This window comes from Antrostomus carolinensis, unplaced genomic scaffold (genome assembly GCF_000700745.2).
Source record: "Antrostomus carolinensis isolate BGI_N321 unplaced genomic scaffold, ASM70074v2 scaffold21476, whole genome shotgun sequence".
Taxonomy (NCBI): domain Eukaryota; kingdom Metazoa; phylum Chordata; class Aves; order Caprimulgiformes; family Caprimulgidae; genus Antrostomus; species Antrostomus carolinensis.
In genome coordinates this window covers 134248-156149 of record NW_010322775.1, presented here as the reverse complement: position 1 = coordinate 156149, position 21902 = coordinate 134248, and the positions used below count along the sequence as shown (strand labels likewise).

At 42.0% G+C, this 21902-nt stretch overlaps 1 protein-coding gene across 1 annotated transcript; it reads left to right on the top strand.

Annotated features, from left to right (window-relative positions):
• The first annotated feature begins 6899 nt into the window (after positions 1-6899).
• Positions 6900-17265, top strand: IL20RB (interleukin 20 receptor subunit beta). Its single transcript, XM_010170376.1, has 7 exons — positions 6900-6957; positions 9775-9901; positions 10617-10807; positions 13687-13811; positions 15894-16044; positions 16367-16512; positions 17110-17265. The coding sequence occupies exons 1-7, from the start codon at positions 6900-6902 to the stop codon at positions 17263-17265; spliced, it is 954 nt and encodes a 317-aa protein (XP_010168678.1).
• Positions 17266-21902: the final 4637 nt, after the last annotated feature.

Below are 21902 nucleotides of genomic sequence, written 5' to 3'. Positions count from 1 at the left end.
TTCCTTATTTCCTTACTTCTGGAAAATCTAGATGGAATTAATGAAAAGCTACTGCCTATAAACAGCAAAACTCTCAAAAACTTCTCCCTCTACAGAAAGAGTCTTCTTTGTTCATTGTACCTCTTGTATCTTTTGCAAGACTCTCTTTCACTGTACATGGGATACTTGGACCAGTTTGAACAATTTAAACATTCATCCGGCCTAGAGATACTTTTATCAAATAGGAAAATATTCATCCTCACTAGAATATACATCAGGCTTGTTCCCAGAATTAAGACTCCCAGATTATTTTTTGGCACTAAATTGCTCAGTGTATCTCTAAGATTTTCACAATACAATCTACCAATTTTTTCTTATATAAAGGTGCCTTATTTTGCTTCTCTTCTGCTGAATTGGGGGGGGGAATTAATACACTAGGTTTTCCCTATTTATGATTCTAGAAAACATGCCAGAAATCAAAGGGTTTTAAGAAAAAAAAAGCTTCCTTTTTCTTAAATCTTGCAGGCAGGGTTAACAAAGTACTGTTTTTCTAAAATTAATATTCTTTCTCAGATGGATTAGTTGGGGATAGGTCTCAGATAGGTATCAAATGTATTCATAAGTGTGTATTATAGCTTCCAAAGGTTTTTGTCTTCAGAAATCAAATTATCTTTGACAAAATCAGGTACCCACCGCCATTTTGTGGAGCAACAGTGACATGCAGTGGCCACTGAAGCAATTCCTAAATCCTGTTGACCCTTTACTGTCATGTTGACCCCGGACTGACATTTAGCATGTCAACCTCTGTGATTCACAGTTAATTTCCCTTTCCTTCTATCCCCATCTTTTTGTATATTGTAATGTAATATTTGTAAAGGGGTAAAAAGCTAGTTTCTGTGATGGATTAGCACAGACATTTTAACAGCATAAATTTTTGCTTTGAGGGTCTTCCTTGAAAGTCAACTCTTCTGCGTATTGTGATAAAACACATAATTAAATAATTTCCAACTTGTTTGAGAATCAGACCAAAGCACGTTGTACAAATCAAATTGCAAAGATGAGATAGAACCATTATTTTCCTTAATTTTCACTCAGTTATCTCAACATTCTGGTGTTAAGCTCAGATCGTTCATTTGTGGCTTTGCTTTGAACCCTGAGCAAGAGGTACTCACTCCTTCAGAAGTCCCTGTTTCCTATTTCACTTCATAGGAAGGCCCTTTTCCCAGATCTCTGTACCCCTATTGATGCAACTTTAAATTTTGTCTGTGTAACTCTGCAAACTAAACTGGAAGAAGAGCAAAGCTAAAGCTCTCCTAGCCGGCACGCTGTAACACCACAGGCAGCTCCCTTCCTGACCTTCGGCATCACCAACATAATGCATCACTGACTCTGCAGCACAATCCAAGCCACAGTCTGTCTATCAGCACAGAGTGAACAACCAGGACACTGGTTGTGTAATAGCCAGTACAATAATTCAGAGTTATTCTGTTTTAAAACAGACAGAGGTTCATTGTGTTGTAGGTTTTAGTTGCAGAGCATCAAGAGAAGAAAGGGTCAACACTGAGCACGTGCAGCCTAACACCTCAGTACCACAACACTGAAGTATATTCTTGAACCTACACACAATTCCTCACATTTCTTACAGAAGTTACAGCCTGTCCAAATTCAGCACCCACCTAAAGTTTCACTCCCTCATAGATACTTGTTTGTACATTGCTATATATTGTTAGATGCCAACTCGACTTCACTACATATATACAAGCAGCTTCAGCAAAGGGTTAATAGACCATTGCATGTGAAATCAAGCCTGTGAGTTCCCTTGGGATTACAAGCATTAAATTAATAAGTGATTGTTCTGATGTGTTTCACTCTGATTTCATGGATTCCGTATATTTTAACAAAGGGGATCAGGTGCTTGATAATGAACATATGAGCATAAAAATGGTATTTAGAGCTTTTGTCCCTGGTTTTAAGCAGAATTACTTAGCTTAGCCTGTTGACAGGATCCACATATCTACTGACATGTAAGGTCCTAAGACTCCATCCTGTGTCCCATACCAGCTCTCTAATAGAGAAAACACTTGTTGAAAGACCAAAGGAGAAAATCAGACATTCAGCTAATGTCATTTTGAGTACCACAACAGCAGCTCTTGCACTCCTCTTGTCTGTATTATACACTGCCATTCAACAGAAGGAGTAAATTAATACCTACATAATTGGAAGCATTGGCAGAGTAGAGATCAGAGTCTTGGGAGAGAATTGGGTAGATAAAACAGATAGTTTGCCACTGTTTTCCCATAATTGGTCACACGGCAAACTATCTCTTCCTGAATCCACTCATTTCATTAAGCACTTAATTCCTTGTTTTCCCACTTAAGGCAGTACTTGCAATTAGTGTCCCGGTTTGGAGAAGGCTTCATGTTACCTGTATACTGAAGCCCATAAGCAGCTATGAAAGCATGGCACAAGTTTATCCAGCCATGTACTAAAGTTATCCTTCAAGACTTCTGAATTTAAAGGGCTATTTCAGGGATGGATTGTCTATCCTGACCAAACTTCTCTATAAAGAGCTTTGAAAATGTTTTATAGATTTAACCATAGCCAAGAGTGTCTTTCAGGTAGTGCTATAATTTTTCTTTGAAGAACTTAAAATTGTGCCTTAATATAGTACTGCTCCCTCTAGTAATTCATTTTCTTCTGTCAGCTTTGTTCCCAACTTGTAAAGAACAGCAATAGTTGGTATGGCACTGAAGTGCAGTGTAGAGACACCTGATGCAGCTGGATTAACATGGCTCGTTTGCCAGCAGCAGGAAGCTCAGCAGCTTATTTATGCTGATGCTTGGCTATGTAAGCCCACACTGAGCTTTGTGTTGCCCAACAAAACTGTTGCAGGATCAGAACTGCTGTATTTACCACCAGCTCAGCTTACTCTTAAGCAACTTTTCAACAGCATTCAGTCACATCTCCAATAAGAAACTGATTTTGAACTATGAGGAAGCTGGAATAAGAGCAGTTGCTAGAAATTTTTCCAGTCATGAGAAAAATTGCCACACACTACTTCCCAAAATACGATTTTCCTCTCCCTCCTATCCCATGCAATGTTTTTGCAATGTTTGTGAAGTCTTAAACAAATGTTCTGCAGTAACAAAGTCCTGCAGAAGTCTACAGAAGACAGACAGTCTACAAACATGCTGGTCAGTTTTGCAAGGCTTCAAGTCTTCTCCTAATCAGAGGGAATTTCTTCCTCAGTGATTTGGTCCAGATAAATTACCTCTTCCTAAACTATTCACTTTTATTTAGGTTCTACCGCAGATTGGCAGTTTAAGCTTATCACAAAACATATGTAAATAAGTCAGTTATTAAAATGTTTTAGCATCCACCAGGATATCTAAGTATCACAAAGAGGCTGTGATAGGTAGTTACATAAAACCCTGTCCACTTGCTTTTCAAATGTTACTGAAATCTGAAAGATTTATCTCAAATTTTCTTTTCAAATTGTCTTTTCAAATTGTCTTCTCTTTTCTGTTCCTTCAATACATTTTCCTCACAAGTAGCAATATGTGAACAACCCAAATTGAATTAGGTATGGCTTACACAGTGTTGCTGATTTGCAGTAAGTGATAAGAGCTGTAAATTAATTTCAAATCATTTTCTAGAATTCATGAGAACCAGTGTAGCTATGTATTTTTTTTGTTTAAATCTATGTTCCAGGACTAAGGTGGCAGTTCTTAATGCATTTTTTTGTGCATTTTCTCAGTTACCTGTCAAACCTCTTCTCTCTTTTCTACTTATAAATGGTGAGGAGGCTACTTAATAATCTGTTTTCCTACGATATCCATGATGCACTCCACCAGGACAGTGTGACCTGATCTCTAAAGGAAAAGAGATTCCTAGCCAGACCATTCTGCTTCCTTACATTGCAGGAACTTGAGTTTTCAGTTCTGTGTCACAACAAACCCAGAAGGCAATCTGGAAACACACGTTCATCTGTTTTTCCCCTTAAATTCGTTTTATTTTGCAAGTTTTAACAAGGCCCTCCAGTTCACATTTTGCAACGATGCATTTTTACTGTTTGCCTCTTATCCGAAAAAGCCAAGCAAAGAACAGGTTACAGTCATCATTGCTTTAGATACAGAAAAGGTTTGTCTGAGATTGTTGTATATAACAAGCTCCTCCTCTGTATCTTTTTCTGGAACACTATTCTTAGCTATCACAGTAATCCCACAAGTTTGTCCCCAGGTGCAGGACTATTCATCACTGAAAACAGTCTGTCAACTTGTTCCACCTCATGCACATCTTTAAAGGACCTTCCTCCAAAAGAATTTGTAAGATACCGATTGGGCCTTTACATATGTTTGTTATGGAATATAAGGAAATCAAAGCAAATATTCTTAACAATTGTCTCTCTGGCTATCAGTAATTCCCTCTCAAGTTCTAGCAGTGCATATTTCAAACCCATCCCTGAGTAAGTGCCTATTTCATATATATTATCTCTTCCTGCAACTAATTGCATAGCTCAGCTTGGTAACTACTTCTTCCCCAACATACCTGGTTTTTCTCAAGCTTTCTTAACCAGTTCTGTGATTTCCACTCACCTAGCAAATCTGTTACACATAATAGCTAGCCTCACAGCTAAACTTGCTGTGATTTATTAAGAAGGTAAACAAACCAACCAGATTTACATATTTTGCTTTGATATCCTTCTGAACTGGGTATTCCCTCAGGAAATGTTGATGTATCTATCAGCAAGCCTTGTGTTTGCAAATGTCCCGAGTTTTGAGCAATATTTTTTTTTTTCAGAGTAGCAGCAAATAATTGAACCATTTTCCTTACCTTTTGCATTACTGCTGATTTCCTCCGTTGTTGGTCTGTCTTTCCTAAAGAGGACATAGCCATCCATGAACAGCATTCCAGTCATGTGAGCTATCCCACCACGTCTCATAATTGCAATCAAATTGTAGCCCTTCAACAACAAGCAGATCCCTAATTCCTCCTGTTTATTCCCCATGCTGCCTGCATTGGTGTACAAGCATTTCAGAGAGGGAGCTGAGCACACAACTTCACCCTAGGAGGGGAGAAGGCCTTCTGATTCTCCTTATAACAAATAGCTGAGGAACCTTGTTATTGCTCTGACTGGCCAAGCTGATTCCCCAGCTGGATGTAATGGCTTGAGTATTGCCAGATTGACCCCACCCCACAAGTTCTTCAGTTTAAAGCCCATTTAATTAGGTTGGCCTGCCTGCTGCCAAATATCCCCTTGCCCCTTCTAGACAGATGGATCCCATCCCTCCCTAACAGGTTATGGTCAGAAAGGAACATCCCATTGTCATAAAAACCAAAACCTTCCCAATGACACTAGTCATGTAGCCAGAGGTTCATACATTCTACACCTGATTCTGGCTGCCCCCATGCCTCCAGCTGATAAAATGGAGGAAGAGATAACTTGGCCCCCAAAGTTTTTCACTTCCTGCCCCAGAGCTCTGTAGCTTTTGTGGGTTAGCAGGGTCCAAGGTGGCTCATTCACAGTGTTGTGTTACCAGAACATGATTCTGAAACCATCTGTCTATCTCAGACTCATCACCTCTAATACCACGCAGCCTTTTCATTGTTTCCTTTAAGTCGGCCACCTGATGTAACAGATCATCAATCTGCTTACAGTTTGTGCAGGTACTTCCCTTATCTCCAGGGGAAGGGTCCTGGCACCCATTACAAGCTACTGTCTGTACTGAAGCATCTTCCTTACCAAGTCTGTCTGGGTGGAAGCATCTGACATCACAGGGGCTTTCTGTGTAGAAGCACTGGTCCTAGCTTGGAGACAAGTGCCCACCAGTCTGGCTGAGACCTCAAGCACTTACCTGACTTATGAACCTACGGGCAGACTGCAGAGCCCATCCTGAGCGAACTGCCACACCACGCCCTGGCTCATGCACCACACTGTTTGCCCACTCTGGTTGCTCGTGCTCCCTGGGACACCCTTCTGTGGGAGTGGGGGTGGCCACCATTGGTGCTGGCTCTGTCCACACGATGTCAGTAGCCCACCCACAAGCTGCAAGTCCCCGGCACTTTCCTGGTTGGGAGAACCCCAAAAAGAGACCTTGTCAGCCCTTTCTGCCAAGATTCTTCTCCCCAGTGCGGATGTACCTACACTGGAGCTGGTCTCCTCAGCTTCACTGTCAGCTTCACTTACCAGTTTCAGTAATAAAGTGAATGGTATGAGGAATAATTCCTTATAGATCATGTGAATTTTGAGATACTTCTCAACTCATGTGAATATTTAGTCGGAATGTGTACATCCACACGTTTATGGCACCACAAGTGAAGAATCAGATATGCTACCCAGGCCTAACTGAATGATAGCTCAAAACTCAGAATTGCCTTATTTATACCTTCTTGATACAACAAGATAACATTTTTTTTTTCAAATGACAATTAATTTTTGCCTTTCTTCTGCAAATACTTATTTTTGCTTCCCAGCACAAGCATTGTATCTTATGGCTAACGCTGTGAAACACATTCATATTTTCCTCTTGATGAGGCTGAGCAGAAAAATGAGTGTTTACAGCTATAACAACTGCATGGAGATAAATCCTGTTTCCTCCTTATAATGTCTTTGTTTAATACATGTAATTGCTAACTAAGTGAAACAGAGTTATGTCATCTAGTCAGCTGCACAGACCTGTAAAGAAATTCTGGCATGAGATTACCCTGGCACTCCCTGTAGCTACACCCTTACAAACAATGTAAGTACATCTTTGGCACTGGTGCAGACAGGCAGAGAAGCTGTGTTTGTGATATTCCCTTGGAGTCTTCACCTCTCTCGCATCATGGCTGGCTTAGACAGGGCTCTCTGTCTAGAACGGGAGATTGCTGAGCTGTGCAGCAGGGTATGACCACGGGAAAAGTTGACAAGTGTGAGCAATATGTCCCTAAAGCTCATCTCGTTCTTCCTCTGCGCTCTGATTGCACCAAATCTCACAGGTAAACGGCTAAAATATCTTCAGTTGACTTTAGTCAGAAGACAAAGGGGTTATGAGAAACAAAAAGTCTTTTGTTAAACCTGCCTTTGCAAACTGTAAGCCAAATAGGTTATCTTGAGTATTAATTCTTTGTCTAGAATTAATACTAGAATAAGTAAATGAAAAAGGCAATCCATAAATTCTATGTTCTGCAAGTCAATTCTGAAATCTAAAGGGGAGTTTCAGTTTGAAGGAAATTAATTTACTGTATTTGTCTCTGTTCTTTTGCTGTGCTCTGAGAAGCTGAACTTTCAAGTCCTCTTTTAATGCTGATCTCTTTGAGCACAGGGGGATAACCTGCCTGTGGAGTGGATGTGGGGTCAGAGAGGAAGGTTATGAAGTGTTAATTAATAGCTCAGAAATGTTCAGAGGGTCTCCTTTACCCTGGGAGAAGGTCGTGCAATTTGTAATCTGCTTCTCTGAGTAGATGCTACATATCTCCTAGAAGGAGTTTGGCCTGAGATCTCCTGACTACACTTCAGTATTTTTGTGCCAGTCAGTTCTCTAGAAAGCAAACATGGCTTGCCAGTGTGCTTGGATTTTGCTCAGTTCTGTCTTTCCAAATGTGCCACCTTAGTTTGTTAATTCAGATTATGTCCTGCTCCATTTTGTTCTCTGCTTCAGAAAAAATAATTTTAAAGCTTCCTCACCAGCAAAATTTTGGATCATTATTTATAGTTTTTAGTTGATAGGTACAGTGCCCATCCTGAATTTATTAATACCAAAAAGAAACTTACAGCTGTGAACTTTTTTAATAGAGACACATACACTGTCATTAGGCCCAGAGTTTTTGCTAATGAAAGGAAAAAAGAAACCTTAGTGTCTGTGTACAAACTTTGGTGGTTCAGCTGAAATGAGGTGACAGGTCTCACTGTGCCAATAGAAGAGTCACTGGTTTTGCCAGCAAACCAGGAAAAGTGTACTGAGCTAAGTATAGCCAGGTGATGAAGATCTTTGTATCTGGTCTCAACCAGATACAAAATGATCTTTGGGCCATTAAAAGGTAGATAGTCCAACTCAGAACTATCTTCTTCTAGATAGTTTAATAAGATAGGGTTCAGTACTGTTGAATACAAAATATATATATATACAGAAAATCCTAAAGTTAAGCACTTAAAAGAAGAGGAAATGCTCCAGTGCAAGTCACCTTTGTTCAGACCTGGAACATGGTGAGCATGAGTCATGTGGAAAAACTACTGTGTGATCATGTAACTGAAGTGTCTGTTACATAATTCACACACTTAGGTATGCCAGCTCCCAAAATTAATGTGGGAACCAAGGGTGCAAGGAAAAGTAGTAGCAAACGATCTAAATATCAGGAAGCATGGTGAATTGAACAAGAGACCAAATGGGTGGTTGAGCTGCAGAGTGAATGGCAATAAAGACCTTTTTTTTTTTTTTTTCTTTTTTAAAAAGTGCCTTGCCAGTAGTATGGAACCTCAACAGGAACCCCAGAAGCAATAGAGCTGCTGACTGTTCCACTATTTAAATGGCAAGGAAAAAAGCTTCTCATCCCAGAGATATCTGACTTTTAGTTTAAAGAATAGCTGAGTGTTGTGTCAACAGATCCATGTAACTTATGCCAAGGAATCATAAAAGAGTTGGCATCAAGGCTCTCCACATTATTAATTATTTTATAAAGATATGAATACAGGGAATATTCTAAGGGCAGAAAGAAAATCAGTGTTGTTCTAATGCTTTAAAAGAATAATAATCATGAAAACATTGCTCATGGACTTGTCAGTCTGGTTTTGATTCTGGGTAGAACAACTGACATTTATTGGTTAACTTTGTAAACACAGCTTAAAAGAAGACACCCTCTTCTGATGACAGTTTAATGGAAGATAGACCTGGTTAAGTGAAATAGATGTAATTCAAAAAAAAAAACAAACAGGAAATAACCTTTAGGTAACATACATATTGTGATAGAACAGTTGCCTTGTTTCTGGGAGACTGTTGAAATGACCACTGCTAAACTGAGCTAGTTGAAACAGCTCCATCGATTCCTCCTTTCCAATGGTTCCTTGAGAAGCATTCCCTGCTGAGTAGAGAAAACGTCATTTTCTTGGGACTGGGAGGTAGCAGACCAGAGAAGTCTGTGCCCATAGTGTAGTGTAGTGCAGGATGTGCCCATGGGGAATCCTGCCTTCTGTGCTCTGGTCAAGCACTGCTAAGGATTTTATATTAAGGTGCCATAGGATAAAACCCATTAACTACACTGTAGGTCCCATCCCATACTTATGCTTTGAAAACCTCAGCATAATGTAATAGTGTCATTTATAGTCCATTGGATAATTTTATTCTGTTAAGAGGTGCTTTGATTGCAGCCTACAAGCACTTACCTTATTAGAATCCTGCAACGTGACAAAGGCTGTACCAGAGTTAGGATCTTGTAGTGTCCAGTCAAGCCAGGAAAGAAATAGCACATTTCTAACCATGACATCCATTGGAATAGTCTATAGAGTGCAACAGAGTGTTGGTCACTTGACTTCATTAAATTGAATTGGAAGACTTTTCTCAATGTTTTACTGATACAATGAAAAAAACTCTCAAATAATGAAAAGGTCTGCTTTGCCTTTCTGTAAGCAGTGCCAGCCTAACTGGTTAACTGGCTATCATTTCTTCTTCTCTGTAAAATACTTCCAAACACTGAAGTGACAGTAGTGAAATGAAGAGTGTGTATTTCTGATGCAAAACAGTTTTGCACTATTATGCACTAAGATTTTTTCTAGTACATTCATACACCTTTTTTCTTTCTTTTTTTTTCTGGGAATCTTAGGTGAAGATACTTCATTGCCAGCACCTCAGAATATCTCTATTCTTTCTACCAACATGAAACACTTCTTAACTTGGAGTCCTGTGATCGTCCAGGGAGAAACTGTGAGATACTCTGTTGAGTTTCAGGGGTAACTTCTGTTTTTTGCTTCTTTGCTCCTTGAACACTGTTTACTTAAACTTAAAATCCTGCACTGTTTGAATGTCTTGAGCACTATTCAGTTCACAGGCATAAGAGAAGTTTGATACTCTAGCACTGTTGATCACAAGTGAGGAAAAAAAATCATCTTTCTCCAATGCCGAGACTGTTTACAGGGTAACAGATACCTGAGTAACCCAAGGTGTGCATTAAGGCCAGATATGAAAACTGCCTCTGTCCAAAGAATACAAAAGTTAGGAAGATTAGCAACAATTTACAAGAGGAAAGAGAAACTATTTGAGATTTATTCAGTGTTAGTCTTCTAAACATTTAACACACATTACAGGAGGTTTCTGTTACATCTTGAGCTGTGACTTGTATCACAGTATGGCTTTGTAATTCTGGCTTACCAGGGATGATCAAGTCAAGTGAGGGGGCAGGATTTGATGCATCAACACTGTGTTGGCTATCCCTACCTCCTACAATATCATACTGCATTTGGCTCACAAACAAGCTGTCTTTGGGAGATTTTCTCTAGATAAGATCTAAAACACACCCATACTGGTTTCATACACTCCTGGTATTCCAGCCCAAATGTATCCCAGTACTGGTTTTAGCTGGAAAGAACTAGTAAGCAGCCTTAGCCCATGTCACAGATATATTTCCTTTCAGACTGTTGCCTCTCTGCTTTCTTTTCCTCTCCTCAGGGAATATGAACGAGACTATGCCAATGAGAGCTGGATTCCAATCTGTGAATGTTCACTTATCACAGCCACAGTGTGTAATATCACAGAGGATATCTCAGCTACTGTGGCCTATAACCTGCGTGTAAGGGCAGACGTTGGTGCTAGAAGATCAGAATGGGGCACCCTGAAAGGTTTCTTCAATCGCATAACAAGTGAGTCTGGCTATTTGGCTTAAGCTACATGGATCATGTTAATTTCTCGGAGTTTGGTGTTGAGGAATTGCTCACATCCATGTTTGTGTACTGTGCATGTCACACAAAGCCCATAAACACACAGAGCTCACCCTGCTTCTCAGCTTCTTTCATGCTGGGTTGGGATGTTTCATTCTTAGACAGCCATGCTGTGTTCTTGGATATGATTTCCTCCTGAGGTAGGGATGAATTTACTAGGCCTTGAATTTCAAGGCCTTCAAAGGTAGGTAACAAGACTCTAGACACTTCTTTTGGCAAGTTGACCGCTCTTGCCCCTGATTTCGAAGAGTTCTGATCAATCAGGATTGTTATCAATGCTTCATCTAAACCATGTCATCTAGACACTTCTGAGGGTCCAGAACCTGATCCTATGGAAGCACTTACTCTAGAAAACAGCTCTGTCACCCTCTGTCTGCTGCATGCTGTCCTAGAAATCCTGCTGCCTTCCAGACATGATTCCCTCCTCCCATATTGTCAGATAAATGAAGTAACCTGAGAAAAGGAAAGAAAAGTAGAAACTGCAGCATTGCTGCAGTCCTAGCAAAGCAGGGTATTTTCTCCATATCCTTCCAACTCCTGCAAAGCTTGAGGTCCAACTCAACCCAAGGATCAAGTTGCAGCCTAAAATTAACATGCTATTTCCAGTGTTCCTCTGGAATCATCACCTCTGTTCTCTGCCATGTAGGCAACTGCTTTCAGCAATAAAAACTGTGGTGAAAGACTTCTGTTGAGGTCACTATAAGAGTGCAGCCCTCACTGGGATGGGCATCAGTCATCAGTTTTAGCCAGGGAAGAAATTGCCTGTCCAAGACCAGATTGACCCAATCTTAAACCTTCACCAGTCATTGGAAGGTACCTGTTACTTCATGAGTGAGCAGTCCTCACTCATACAGAGCACTTATTCAAAGCAGCACCATCAGAAGTGCTGCTGAAGTTGGTGAGTATGTCTCTTGGTGTGGAAGTGTTTTCTAGATAGTGCTTTAGTTGAAAAGCTTCCCTTTTCCAGGAGCTGTGGTGGCACAAAGTTGAGCCATGAAAAATCCTTCCCTTTTCCAGCAGCTATAGGGGCATAGAGCTGAGCAACAAGACCACACTGTCAGGCAGAGAGAGGGGAAGGATATTTCTTAGCTTGACCCTCGTCATGAAGAAAAGCAGCAACATTCTCATGGTACAGTGAAGTATCTGGCAGCTTGGTCCCGTGTCTTAGAGACTCAATCCAATCCTCTGGCAAAGCTGTGAAGGTTCAGAGGATACAGCTTGCAATGGGCTGCAATGTGCATATGCATATCTAGACAAATGTTTAAAGGAGAAAGAAAAGTCACTGTAAGTTCTTGTCCTTATGCATTTTTACTGCTCACTTTCCCTTGCTCTGTTTTCACATTTCTTAGGAAACCCTAAGCACTGAGTCTGAGAGGAGCTAGGGAATTCACAGCACAGCCCACAGGTTCCGTGTGTGGTTCATCAACAGTCAGGGCATCAGCACAGCTCACAGTACTTCCAGACTAAAAAAGCTGCAGTGTCAAAGCCGTAGGTGTAGATACACATAAAGTATGATAACACATGGAAAACACTTTTAAAAGACCTTCCTAAAACTAACAATTTAGTCAGTCTTCTTAATTTATCAAAATTCACATAGTTGGTATCCAATGTGCCAGCACAGAGATAGATATAAGTGCTCCCCTTTGGATAGTAGTTGCATCTTGCAATGCGTCTTTGTTAATACATTAGCCCCATATTTGTTTTAACCTCCAAATGATGTTATCACTTTTTTATTTTGAGACATCATGTTAAGCAGATTCTCAGCATTTAATTTAAAAGTATAAAGTAGTTTTCCAGGCCTCCTATTTGTGGCACACTGATCATGAACATACTTGGATTTTACATTTCCATATTGCCCGATATTAATGGAAATTCACTGGATAGAAGAGCAAACTCTATTAAGAACATCTCTTCTATATGTTCCTATTTATCGCTCTCCTTCCTTTCTTGAAAGCAAGGAGGTTGAAAACAGTTTCAGCTACAACAGAGTGGTAAAGAATGGCATAGATAAGTAGTGCAAATATGATTTCTGTACTGCCTTGATTCCTGGTTCACAAATGTACAGTGTGTAGTTTCATCCATGCTTGATTGATTCTGTTTCACTAATATTCCTGACAGCAGAATCCCAGACCGAACCAAGCTTTGAATATCAAAGTAAGCATGAAGCAAATCACCTACAGATTTACTTGCCTACATTTACAAAAACTTAAGTCACAGCAGGTCATCAGCCCAAGTCTATTTAAAACCATGTAGAATACTAAAAGAAAATCAGGATTCATGTGAACTGCCAGAGTTATCCTGAGGCTCATATTACTTTTTCCTCACCTTTGATTAACTGCCAAAATTCCCATGAAGAAGCAGTGGTTTCACAGCTCCTGTTCTGCATGTTAGTGCTGAGCTAATGCCCAGGAGCAGAAGAACTGGCCTGATCTGGTGTCTCAACTTCTGGTCGCCCAGCTGGTTCTGCTGCTGTTGATCACATGGGACCCTCAGGCCAGACACTTCCTCCACTGGAGAAAATTCAAAACCTTTGAAGTGCTGTGCAACTCAGCTATTGCCAAACTCCTGTTTGGAATGCCAGTCATGGTCCTTCTCCTGCTCAAAGTCTGCTACAGTATCTATGCATACTGGGAGGTAAAGAAGAGAGAAGTTCCTGCCCCACTGAATCAACCAGCTATTTTTCCAGATTAATGTTACTGTGCTCATGGTGGCAGTTTATCCTCCTCTCCTAGCTGGGAAAGGGAAGACAGTTTTTAAGGGTTACCTCTGATGTAATAACAGTGCGCTCTCTGTGTTGGCAGCTTCCCTGACCCCACCTGTGATGAAGGTCATAGCAGCGGGGTATCATTTACTAGTGGAGCTGGAAGACATGGGGCCTGCCTTTCAATTCTGTGTTCTCTATTGGAAGAAGGGCCAGGAGAGTAGGGTGAGTTTTTTTACCCTCGGGTTTTGGGCAATAACAAAGAGCCCACATACTTAGAGTGAAAGCATACAGACATTGCCCACAGCCTGTTTGCCAGTTCAGGCTCCTGCTGTGGGGCTGGAGGACCTGCCTGGAGTCAATATGCCATATTTCTCTGCACATACCAGTGCATTGCTGTCACCTCCATGGAGAAACTTCACTGTTCTTTCCACATTTCCTTCTCTGGGAAGAGGAATCAGAGAAATCCCCTCAGGGACCTCAACTATTGAAAGAAATCAGAACTGAAGGTGTTTACGCTGACCTTCTTCTCTCAACAAAATTTGGTTTACTCAGACCAGGATTAAGGTGTCACACTGAGGTGCTGACAAAGTTCTCTCAGGAGTTTCTTTTAAAATAGCTTGCCCATGATAGTGAGCTGTAACTTGCTTAGCTGAGGGCTTTGCTTACACCTGTGTAATAATGAAGCAGTGAAAATTTGTATTCCATTCAGTTCCTTTTGTCTTCTCTAGACAACAATCTTAATTTTTTTCTCCTGGGAACTTGGTGCTTACGTAGCTCCTAAGAACATAATAGCCTGAAAGCAGCCATATAAAGTCAGACCATGGGACAATCAAGCCCAGTATCTTCTCTCTGCCAGTGGGCAATGGAGGTGACTGAAGAAGGTAATAAGGAGAGGGCTTGTGTGTAATTACAGTTAGATTATTTTCTGAGATTTCAGAGACATGGCTGCAGGAAATTCCTGAGCCAGAACTGCTATCATTAATAGCCCTTGAAGAATTTTTGTTCAAGCCATGTAAACTTCAGCATGTACCACTTCCTGTAGTCAGGAGTTCTGCAGCTTAACTGTTGTGCAGTTTAAATCTTAGTTTAGGAGAGAGAGAACAGTTATTTGCTATTTGCTTTCCCCACCCACAGTTTTATATTGTGTGTCTCTTTCCAGGCCAAGGACTCCTAGCTTACTTAGTTGTTCCCTGTGGAAGTCCTTCCAGCTCTTTTTGTCTTTACCAAGGTGGGCAGGGAGTAAACCTGCACAGTTCACAGTGCAGGTGCACTGTGGATTAACATCATAGAACTCTCTTTTGTTTCGCCAGCAGTTGTTAACATGTGGGCCTACCACAGAGCTCACTATTCCATAAAACCTGAGCCCCAAGTTCCTGTTTTTGACAGGGGATGCTCAACTTAAGGTTGAATCACTGACCATGTAAAAATGAAAGGGAAAAATTCTAATGAGCATTATTTCACATTTATCTGTGCTGAATTTCATTTGTCATTTTATTACAAGGTCCTCCTGCAGTTCTTCACAGTTGGCCAGCATCTTTACTATTCTGAAGTGGTATTTTACTATCATTAGCATGTATCAGTTTTCATTTTTCTTCCAGATCATCAGTAGTAATGCAGTGGTGAGCACACATCTGCGTGGTTCTCCACCATGACTTCCTTCTACTCTGAGAAAGGATTAGCAATTTAATCATACAAAAGTCTTTCTTCTATCAGAAAGCAGCAGGAGCAGGGCTGCTCACTATGAGGAGGCAGGTCAGGAGCCAAGGGTGATCCCAGTGCAAGCAGTGCCCTCCCCAATGAGGCATAGACCCACAGATTCTGACCACAGCAGGCAGAACCAGGTGCTGGTAACAGGGTCCATCAGCAGTCCCAGACAAGGCAAGTGATGAACCAGGCTCAGGGTCCATACAGGGACCCCCGCCAGGAGAAAAAAAGATGCAGGAACAGAGACAGAGCTGGAGGACAAGGCTGCAGTGTACTTAACAAGGTCCATCCAGGAGACAAGCTATATACAGCATAGGTCCAAGATCCATCCTGGAGACAGGTCCAACACCATCATTATGCCTCTTTGGCTCACAGCTCTTTCTTCCCATCCCCTCCTATCCTTCCAGACATGCGTGGTTTCACTGTGCTGCCTCATCTGCTGCTTTTCTCCCTCTATTCTCTTTTTCACATAATCCTCTCTGGCACTTCCTCCTCCTATTATTTTTCTTCCTTTTCTCCCAGTGCAGTCTGGGCTAGCATCGTGTTGGGACTCGTGTTCTCAATTATGTTCTGATGCTCTCTCTCCTGTACCTGTGGCAGATGCAACAGAAGGTGATGAAAGAGATCAGTTCCGTGGTTCACCTGGACACCATGGAGGCAGGACCTGATTATTGTGTAAAAGCTCAGACATACGTCGAGGCGATCAATAGAAGCAGCAGCTTCAGCCAGATACAGTGCGTGAGGGCACAAGGTAACAGCCAGCCTTCCTCCACACTCCCCTCGTGTAGTCATGCCCAAGGATAGCCCACAGCTCTTTTTGTTTCCATCCAGTATGTCCCATCTTGTTTGCAAATGTGCTGCCCATTTGTTCCTTGGGGGAGGTAAAAAAAGGAAGACTCGGGAGTGCAGCCGCCTACACTGACACTGGCACTGGTATCCTTCCCTGGAGTGTGCCAGCAAAGGATCTCACAGGGTGGGTGGGAAGAGCAGTCACAGAGGGTGCAGGCTGACTGCATTGAGTGGTTTGTCCTCACAGTCTCTCTGAGAAGTTTTGCTGCTTCTGTTGTTTCCAGGTAGCAGATCCATGTGGCTGGTTACTGCCCTCATCTCCTCTGCTGGCTTTGCTGTGGCTGCTTTGACCCTGCCTTTCCTTACCTGGAAAACAAGTAAAATCTTTCAGTATTCCTTCTGCCCCGTTGCTGTCCTGCCAGACACACTGGTAATTTTTCTTACTGTGCTTTATTGTTTGTTAGAGTGCTGGGTACTCACAGGAGCATGGGGCAGGCAGAAAAAGCAGACATATGCATAGGAAACCTTGCTCATTCCAGTGTGATGAGCTGAGCTGCAGGGGTCAAGCAGCCCATATGAGCTGGCCGCACGGCTGTCACTGCCTTCAGCTTAGAGCCCTGGACAGGGACCATGCTTGTGTGGAAGCAGCTTGGGAGGCACGGACTGACCCTGCCTGACCAGCTGCTCCCTGAACAAAACAGCTGTGTCATTGGCAACACTTCTCCGAGTCCCCTGGTACCAGCACTGAGCTTCTCAACTCCTTGGTGAAGAGAAACCAGTCATCAAAAGCAGCCTCTTTCCTCGCTCACTCACGAGGAGTATGGTTAAGTCAGTAGCTTAAATGTGCTGTCCAGGTCAAGTGAGAATGCAGGCAACAGCTTTTGTGGCTGTGGGTTCCTGAGCACTTGGTCTCTGGGCAGTTGTGGCAGGAAGGATGAGAGGAATGGTTTGTGGGGGAAAGTAGAAGACAGGCAGACTAGCTCATCAAAAACCAGAGGGTGTTTGAGTGAGTGCATTTGTCTTACAGACATTATCAGAGCCCCCCACCCAACTAATACTGTGTGACAGTGAAGAAGCTGAGCAATGTGATCTGATGGTGTGTGTGATGCCCTCAGAAGAAGTTCTCCGACTTGTGATGCCCTCAGAAGAAGTTCTCCGACTGTGGATTCAAGAGACGCTTTAGAGCAACCCAGAAAAAAGCAGCCGGTGGAAAAGGATCTTCTAAGCAGAGCTGGCAGTTTGTGCCCCAGCCACTTTCCTCAGAGTGCCAATAAGCAACGTTGTTTTCTTTGTGTCTAAAGCTGCTGCAAACCCAAGGTGGTGTGTATGATGAGCACGTGGCCTGCTCTTGTCCCCTTTGTACATCATCTTCATCAATCTACATGAAAAGAAAGTGAAGGGCATAGGTGACAACTGCCAGTTTCTATACTTTAACTTCGTATCCATACCTGTGGTGAGACATGAGTTCACTTTACCTCTGTCAGCCACATGAGTGGTCCCAAGGCAGAGCCTACCCTTCAGCCACCAGGATTCCACCAGAGCAATACATGTAAAGCCCAGTCCCTTAGTTCCAAACCATTTCAGCCTCAGAATTTTTAAAATAAATTAGCAGCCACTAAGAGCTTCCTACGTGACTAAAACAGCTGGAATAAGCAGGAAAAATTGCTTTTAGGGCTGCAGGCCCTGACTTGAGGTTACACTTATTAAAAAGGACATTGACAGTGACTGGACACAACATAAGAATTTGCTGCATGCGACAGATAACAATGTACAGTGCCAACAAAACTTACAGACAGTGCCATGAGGGATGGCTTGGTTTTACCAGTGCTTAGAGGGGAGTGATGTGAGAAACAGACGGACTCCAAAGATGGTTGGAGGGAGCACTGAGAACCCTTTTGGGGAGCAGAGTTTTGCAAGACCAGCAGCATCGCTAATGCTATATATGGCCAAGATCACCCAGGCAAGGGTGGCAAAAATACAAAAGCTGGATATGCATGAAGGAAAACTAGGACCTTTAGGAAAAAGGTAATTAGAGGTGAAATGCTTAAATGAGAGGAGACTGGAGTGGAGAAACATGAGGAAAAGACAGAGAAAGGTAGGCTCAAGAAATGGGAAAAGGGAAAAAAAGATGTGCAAATCGTGGTCAGGATTGTCCAGGGTGTCTGCTGGGCCTCCCTGTGGTTCAACACTACACCTGAAGCAAGATATCAACTGTGTCACACAAGGCAAACCTGCTTCTGGGGGTGGTCAGGAGCACCAGGGTGAGGGGCAACTGGAGTGCTTACCGTGGCTAATGGGGGAATATCAGGATGGATGGATCAAGCATCCCAGAATTATCACGTTAGTGGCAATTCCAGGCCTGATGACATCGTTATCTTCCAGATACCATCTTAAGAAAGGAAATTGCAAAAGACAAATAGAAGTTCATGCTAAATAAAAATAAAATACAGTTGCTGTGCGTATATTGCAATTATTACTGTCACTTTGGAGAAAAGTAATTCATCACCTGCGGAGCAGAGACTCGTGTTAGCAGGGCATGAAAAGACTTTGAGCTGAAAAGCATTTTTTTCTTAATGCTGTCAGTGGATCTAATGAAATGCAAGACATCTCTTTCTTAAAGAGCATGCCTTTTCTTGCATCAGGCCATCAGGTGGCAACAAAGCACCATCAAAAAGTAGAGGTGACTCAGGCCTCTTCCAACCTCTGTGTTCACACCCCAGCCAGTCCCTGGCTGGCACCCCACTTTTCTGTTGCAGCCCAGTTGCTGCTGCTGTTCCTGTTCTATTCTCGGTAAGGTCTCTCTGGACAGTGTTAGGATGTAGCACTTTGGTGTTAAATAGTAAGATTGGCACTGCTGAATCTGTAGCAAATTATACGGTGAGAAAATCTCTGCCAGTCTGAGCATTGAAGACTCAGGGCTGATTTTCATGGTTGTTGATAAATAATTAAGAAATGCCTAGTTGCAAACACCCATACAATGGTGGGCCCAGACAAAGAGAAGATTTGGGAGCAAAGAGGAGAAGGGCATGTACATGGTCTGGTATGTCAGGTGCTGAGAGGCCCAGAGGTCTCATGCATAGCCTCCCATTACAGAGGCCTTGGCGGTAAAGCTGGTTTAGATTTCTCCTGTGCCTTGCATTTATCCTGATTTTATTCCCCATTGATTTGGATGAGTTCAGTGCCCTGGTTTCTAGTGCGCCCCACAGGTGTGTCCCCATACAGGACTTGTCTATTCCATAGCTATAGGTCTGAAAAGCTTTAACAGCTCCTCCTATCTCTTCCCCCCAGCATTGTTGCATTATGGCAGTACCAGCAATTGTTTAGGGCTACAAAGTAAACCAGGAAGGAAAAAAGCTTGTTAACTTGAATGTGAAGGGCTTTAAAAATTATTTTCCAGCTGCACATTAAGCTCATGTTTCTTTCCCACTTGCAATAACAGATTTTTTGCCTTTCCTCATTGCCAATGACGTGGTTAAAGAGTAGTACAAAACTGCCTAGGGAATGTTAAAACAAGAGAAACACCCGGAAAAAATTCTTACGATAGGGAGACGGGAGGGAATTGTTTAAGTGCTGCTGCCATCTTAGCAAGACCATATTCAATTTGCATCAGGGTATTCCAGTTTGTATCTTTGGAGAGTTGAAGCCAAATTTGAGATGCTGATTGAAAGTCCCTGGCACTCTTCTCACTTTGAAGATGTGCTGCATTTTGTTAAGCCTGAAAATCATGGTACAGAACAAGAGCAACTCCTTCACCATCCATGTACATCATCGCATGGTGGCATTGGCATAGGTAGCTGCCATCAGCCACTTGAGTTCATTTCTGAGCATTGCAAGAGTTAATCGTGCCTTAGCAGTCATGGCAACTGCTGCCTCTGATGACTGATTTTGCTCCCAGGACTGTGATACTACATTTCAAAGAAGCACCAGACAAGTGACTCCAGCAAAGAGCAATGTGTACTGATGAACTTTGCTCTGTTTCTTTCCATTGATGTGGGAGTAAGTAGCTCCATTTCTTTCAAAATATACTTCTTTTTTACTTTCCTCAAAAAAGGTCACATGAAAATAAAGCACAAACCTGCATCATCTTTTTGTGAATTTAATTTCTATGCTGCGTGTAACCTGTGGGATATGATTCCAAAAAAAAAAAAAGGTATTTTTCCTGAAGACTTTGTAAGAGAAGACATGCCGATAAGACTGGTTTTCAAAGAAATAATTATTCAGTCTATTAAATGCAGACCACCCTAGAGACTGTTGATTACATGAACATTTTAGAAAAGTTACATGATATTACTGGGTTGACAAGAAAGCAAGAAATTCAGTTATCTGTTCCATGACACCAACTGGCTGGAATATAGCCTAATTTTTCCTGTGAAGTATGTTTCCTTAGAACTATATTACTGTCGGCAACTTTTGAGGACTGATATTAATATACAGTCATTTCACTGAGATCTTTAATCAAACTGAGATCTTTAATTTGATATATTACCATTTGAAACTTCCTGCATTATTGCAGTATGTTTTGTCTCTTTAAAAGTTACCTTTTTTCCCTTACAAAATCAAAAAGTAACCAAAATCACTACTTTGACTACAAATTGATTCAATTTCTTGTGAAGGTGGTAATGTCCTGCAAATGGAGTGCTACAAAGATAATAAACATCTAAACCACTGCAGATAAAGATGTTTATTTTTTAAAAAGTTTATGTACAGTTGATTCTGTTGCTATTAAAGTACAAAACTGCAGAAACAGAAAATTACTCAGTTCAGGTCTCTTGTGGTCTTCTCAGTAAACAGAACTTTAAAAAAATCAGAAATTATTAAATCAGGGTATAAAAAGAATTAAAAGATGGCAAGGTTAAATGAAATTGCCTAAATAAATACTGCACACAGAGCCCTAATTTGGTTTCATTCAGCATATGTGCCATAATTTAGCAATTGCTACAGAAATGGCTACTTCTGAGGAGTTTAATGTTCGTGATCAGGATCAAACACAGACTTTTGTTAACAGCTGAGGAGATGCTGTCATGCTGCAGGCCAGCAGGCAGTGATCCTACCCCAAAGACATCCTCTTCACCCCCACAGCCTTCAGTCCCAGAGCGAGGTTTAACAGGAGCTTGCACTTGCTTTACAGATCTTCAGCACTGGACTGAAATAGAGACAAGAGGAAACTGCCAGCCTGAGCTTCCCTGGTGCGGCTGTGTTAACGATGTTAACGGCTAACTGCCCACCCTAAAGCCTGCTGTGCTGCCCCAGAGTCTGTCATTCCTCACCATGGACCCAGGAGGAGAGTGCTGGCTCTGCAAGGTGAGGTGAACTGGCTGCAGGCAGCAAGGTGGGAAGGGTTACCATCTCCCAACAAGGCACAGCTTCCCCAATCCCCACACAAGAAGGTCTGGAGGCACTGACTGGGATCAGGTCCAATCACTGGACAAGTCTGCAGTGATGAGGCTGGTGGGTCAGGACTGGGGTATCAAACATGGCCAGGCACAGACAGAGCTACAACATGGCTCTGGCAAGGGCCAAGACTTGAGCTCAAAGGCAGTTCTGACAGAGAATGGAGGTCCTGGTAAGAGTTTTCACAGTCCTCTCCACAGCAGTCTGTTCCCACGTGACAAGGGCACACCATAGCTGACCTCTGTCTTCATTTTCCCTTGAGACATTAACAGCATTTAATTTTTTTAAAATTTTTACATTATTCTTTTTTACTTTATCCTTTTTACATTATCAGACTCATCTGAATCAAGATCATGAAGCCTATTTAAAGACACAGCAGAGAAGAAAAGTAAATACATTCCACTTGTCAAACATGACTTTAGGAAGAGC